Here is a 5838-nt window from a genome sequence, read left to right as displayed (position 1 = left end):
ATAAGTTATAATTATATTATATAATATAAGTTATATATTACATAATTGTGTTACATAAGTTAAATATATAATTTTAAATATTTCATTATTAAATAATATTGTAAAAACTTTTGTTTATTTTAATATTATACATTTCATATAATAAAATTATTTTTTAAATATTTACATTATATTTACTTGAAAAATTATGCATAATCTATTAACATTCATCTTGAGAAATCTACAAAAATACAGTAAGAGAAAACTATGTTTGAGATAAGACAAACAATTCAATCAGAACTGATCAGATTTTCCCCAGATTTAAATGGGACGTGATTTCCTTGAAGGCACCTCAGTGACCAGCATGTGACCTTTGAAAAGAAGTGAGAAGAATAAATGTTTTCAGTCATAGTGAAAGGTCACTCATCACATTGAGATCACCAAAATGTCAGCAACTCTTCAAAACACAGAATCAGAGTGAAGCAAATAGATTACCCGTGTAGTACATCTATCCATTTATCCATCCATACACATCTATGTATCTATATGATGTTTGCTTCAACAGTGAAAAAGAATAGAAGGTAAAAGAAGCCTCTGAGCCACACCGTTGGCCAGAAAATAATACATTCAATGTGCAGGTTTCAGTATGCTGTGCACTGCCTCCCTCTAGTGTTCAGCAGAAAAACTGTCCTGGAACCCCATTCGAGCAGTTGAAGTTACTCCGACAGCAGGATGAATTCTCTTTACACTAATTCAGTAACATTACTGTGACAACACAGATACTGCACTTTACAGTTATAGTAAATGTGTTTTTAGCAGTCTTGTAACATATGAGGTCTCTTTAGTCACCTGAGTTGTAAGATCTCTGTGCTCTACATGAAATATTAAAGTTTAGGAGGATATAAATAATCAATTCCCCTCCTACAGGGGACATTTGTGACTCCCGGAAGCTCCTGGAAATGCCAAATATATGTAAGTCTTATCATGCGGAGGCCACCGTTTCCTTATCAATATCAGCAGTGAACCTGCAAACACACTCCCTACCTTTCACAAAGGAACAGATCCGTCAGCATAAATTGACACAAGTTATGTATGTATGTATGTGTGTGGGGGGGGGTGTTTTATTCACATATCTTTATTTCTTATTATCTGTGTGTTGCTGCTGTCTCTGTGTACTGTAAGCATCTGTCACCAGAACAAATTCCTTGTATGTGCAAACATACTTGGCAATAAAGCTCTTTCTGATTCTGATATATATGTATGTATGTGTGGGTATGTATATATATATATATATATATATATATATATTGAAATGCTGCATCTAAAGCTACATAAACAAAATGACAATTTAATTAATAATAATCATTATCCATATATGGAATTTTGTAAGTAAAACTTACCTAAAATATAGTTAAATAAAATTAATTATATTATATTATATGTTAACAAATAAATAATATAATATTATAATATATTAAAAAGTTTTTTGTTGAACTTAAAAAAGTGACACGTGGAAATGTATGCTTTAAATTAAACCGTACATGAACTTTGTATCAGGAGCATAAGAGAGGTACTGAACTGAATTAAATCAAAGTTAATTCAAGCATTTCTGTCAAGCTAGATAAGCAAGTTTATTCTGCAACTGGAACATTGGCCTTGGTAGTGGTGAAATCTGTTGGATTCACACACCTGTGGGCATCAGCCATGAGAAAACACCTGTTTTGTGAACTGTGGGCATATATATGGATGACAGAAGTGTTCAGAGGGCAGAATATTCTACAAAGCTGTTCAAAGCTACATAAACAAAATGACAATTTAATTAATAATAATCATTATCCATATATGGAATTTTGTAAGTAAAACTTACCTAAAATATAGTTAAATAAAATTAATTATATATTATATAATACATAATATATTAACAAATAAATAATATAATATTATAATATATTAAAAAGTCTTTTGTTGAACTTAAAAAAAGTGACATGTAGAAATTAAACCGTACATGAACTTTATATCAGGAGCATAAGAGAGGCACTGAACTGAATGAAATCATTGTGAACTGTGGGCATATATATGGATGACAGAAGTGTTCAGAGGGCAGAATATTCTACAAAGCTGTTCAAAGCTACATAAACAAAATGACAATTTAATTAATAATAATCATTATCCATATATGGAATTTTGTAAGTAAAACTTACCTAAAATATAGTTAAATAAAATTAATTATATATTATATAATACATAATATATTAACAAATAAATAATATAATATTATAATATATTAAAAAGTCTTTTGTTGAACTTAAAAAAAGTGACATGTAGAAATTAAACCGTACATGAACTTTATATCAGGAGCATAAGAGAGGCACTGAACTGAATTAAATCAAAGTTAATTCAAGCATTTCTGTCAAGCTAGATAAGCAAGTTTATTCTGCAACTGGAACATTGGCCTTGGTAGTGGTGAAATCTGTTGGATTCACACACCTGTGGGCATCAGCCATGAGAAAACACCTGTTTTGTGAACTGTGGGCATATATATGGATGACAGAAGTGTTCAGAGGGCAGAATATTCTACAAAGCTGTTCAAAGCTACATAAACAAAATGACAATTTAATTAATAATAATCATTATCCATATATGGAATTTTGTAAGTAAAACTTACCTAAAATATAGTTAAATAAAATTAATTATATATTACATAATACATAATATATTAACAAATAAATAATATAATATTATAATATATTAAAAAGTCTTTTGTTGAACTTAAAAAAAGTGACATGTAGAAATTAAACCGTACATGAACTTTATATCAGGAGCATAAGAGAGGCACTGAACTGAATTAAATCAAAGTTAATTCAAGCATTTCTGTCAAGCTAGATAAGCAAGTTTATTCTGCAACTGGAACATTGGCCTTGGTAGTGGTGAAATCTGTTGGATTCACACACCTGTGGGCATCAGCCATGAGAAAACACCTGTTTTGTGAACTGTGGGCATATATATGGATGACAGAAGTGTTCAGAGGGCAGAATATTCTACAAAGCTGTTCCCATGTTTCAAGATCTGTTTGTAATCGATGCATCGAGAAAACGAGTGAATCATTACACCCCTAATATACACAGCATAGGCTACACGAGTCATGACTGTGGCAACAATTATACACAATATACGACTATATCGTCAATTACACGCAACACTAACTAGACTGTATCAATACATAACTTTAAATACAACAGTATTATACTGACAATTGCACATATCTCACTGCCTCAACAATTCAACTTTAACTCAACATACTCGACTGTATTTATATCCTGCTGGAAAAAAAACACAGCTAAAGCCAGCCTAAGATGTTTGGCTGGTCTTAACTGGTTTAAGCTGGTCTCCCAGCCTTACCAGTTAAAGAAGTGGCCAAAACTTAAAACCAACCTGCTGACCAGCTATGACCAGGCTGGACGACCAGGTAAATCCAGCTTAGGCTGGTTTTAGCTGTTTGTTTGTTTTTCATCTTCGTGGTTCTCTGAACTGATTGATTGTGGTTAATTGCGGCATTCCGCTAGAGATTTGTTAATTAATAACTGTCAAGCAACTAGTACTCCATAAGGTGACCAGATTTCTGAAATGAGAACCAGGGACATTTCCTAGTTCAGTGGTCAAAATATCATTGAAATCTCACGGGGACAATATATTTGTGTATGTTTTTGTTTTTAATTGTCGTGGTTTCCATAGATTAATATCATAATTAATAATTGCAATGATGTTTGAGGATCAAACTTACCCTAGTTTATTAATAGGTGTACAATTCACCAAAAATCACACTATGAAATACAAATAATAACTATTGCAAATAGTAAACAGATCGAAATAGGATTATAACAAAATTATGACTTTACAAACACATTCAAAATAAACACTAAATATGAGAACATATGATAAGTAAAACTGTATTTAACTAATATTTTAAAATTTTCTGACTATATATAACATTTTCACAAACTGTGAGTATAAAGTCATTACAATTTTTCAAATTATTTTTATCCAAGTTATTTTATGTTTATGGATGTTTAAGGAATGTTTAATACTTTGTGCAAAACAATCCTACAAACTTATCATGCCTTGTTATAAAGTGCACACAAACAGTATTACTTTGTTTAACATGTATAGTTATGCCACTAACTTGAAACCAATAAAGATGTCTCTTTTGATAATTTATTTTTTTATTTTTTTGTAACATTGTAACATTGTAAATGTGTGGCCTATGTGAATGAATATTCTTGGATTGAAATACATAGGGCACAATATATTTTTAAATGCTTTAAAAATGTAATTATTTATATTTATAAAATATATTTTCAAAAATTTTTCAAAATATAGATTGATAGTGAATATATTTACTAGATACTATATATATTTTGGGGGAAAAAAAAACAAACTTTTTTGCTGTATGGGAATAATGACCAGCTGACTAATTATTCCTCACACATTAAAAAACAGTAATTTCAACATATCATATATCAACAATCACGCAATACAACTTTGACACAGTATATACAACTATATCAACAATTTCACGTAATATCAACACCACTTACTTGACTGTATCAACTTTTAGACTTAATGTTAATGTAACATAAATGTACAATTACACACATCAACACAACGTTTCAAGTTATAGCGCCCCCTAGCATCATAAATGTGTGAAATGTGACTTGTACACTGTCCATTCTGTGCATTTCAGATATGATATCGCCCTTCTGCGTCTGTCCTCCGACGCCTCTCTGAACTCATACGTGCAGCTGGCCAGCCTGCCACCCTCTGGACAAGTTCTGCCCCACAACAACCCCTGTTACATCACCGGCTGGGGCCGCACACAGAGTCAGTTTAGCATCAAGTACAACAACCTGAAATAATTTCTGACTCATTTTTATTTAATTTCTCTCCTCTGATCTTCGTGCAGCTGGTGGGTCGCTCTCGGCTCAGCTGAAACAGGCCTCTCTGCCCGTGGTCGACCACAGTACCTGCTCTCGTAGCGACTGGTGGGGAAGCACCGTGAAGAACACTATGGTTTGCGCTGGTGGCGGAAGTGAGTCTGGATGCCAGGTGAGAAAGACTAACCCTCAAACAGATCATAAAATATGAGAAGTCGTTTGGTTATGCGGAAAAAAAATCTCATTTTGGCTCCTGTTGGGTTGTTTTTAGGGTGACTCTGGTGGTCCTCTAAACTGTCAGGTCAGTGGTCAGTACGTTGTTCACGGTGTGACCAGCTTTGTGTCTTCATCGGGTTGTAATGCCTACAAGAAGCCAACAGTCTTCACTCGTGTGTCTGCATACATCAGCTGGATTAGTGGCGTAAGTGCAATTCATAAGATCAGAATAATAAACTTTACATAGGAGCTAACAGACAATAAAGATCATGACTGTATCTTATAATACTCAGTTTTTCTTGTGTCATTTTATTCACATCAGATCATTGGATAAGGAGGAAACCTGAAAGGATGAAAGACAAACATCCTCCATTTACCAAGCTTTAACATCTGCAATGGCCAAAAATACATACAGTAAACTTTACCTCTAAACTTGGGCTGCTTTTTAAATTATTTGTGTCCTCAAAAACTCTCACCATAAACATTTGAACCCTAAAAGTATAGTCACTTTCAAAATTAAACACAAGAAGAGTCCATACACAGTTGTCAATAAATGAAATGAGATATCAAATACTGAATGATAAGATAATTGAAATGTGGTTGATATGAAATTGATAACCTGAAATTGCGATGTTTGACATTGTGATGAATGGACGGGACAAAAAAAATTCTGATATGTTAAAATAGGTATGTACATTAAATATTGCATTTG

The 5838-nt window shown here is 32.4% G+C and overlaps 1 protein-coding gene across 1 annotated transcript; it reads left to right on the top strand.

The window, feature by feature from the left end:
* The first annotated feature begins 3424 nt into the window (after positions 1–3424).
* Positions 3425–5563, top strand: LOC107698556 (elastase-1-like). The gene is made up of 5 exons (XM_016499592.1): positions 3425–3445; positions 4668–4857; positions 4940–5082; positions 5182–5331; positions 5449–5563. The coding sequence occupies exons 1-5, from the start codon at positions 3425–3427 to the stop codon at positions 5458–5460; spliced, it is 516 nt and encodes a 171-aa protein (XP_016355078.1). The 3' UTR covers positions 5461–5563.
* The last annotated feature ends 275 nt before the right edge of the window (positions 5564–5838 follow it).

This window comes from Sinocyclocheilus anshuiensis, unplaced genomic scaffold (assembly GCF_001515605.1).
Source record: "Sinocyclocheilus anshuiensis isolate Anshui unplaced genomic scaffold, SAMN03320099.WGS_v1.1 scaffold118, whole genome shotgun sequence".
Taxonomy (NCBI): domain Eukaryota; kingdom Metazoa; phylum Chordata; class Actinopteri; order Cypriniformes; family Cyprinidae; genus Sinocyclocheilus; species Sinocyclocheilus anshuiensis.
Note: the sequence above shows the minus strand (reverse complement) of the source record. Positions and strands in the feature narration are given on the sequence as shown.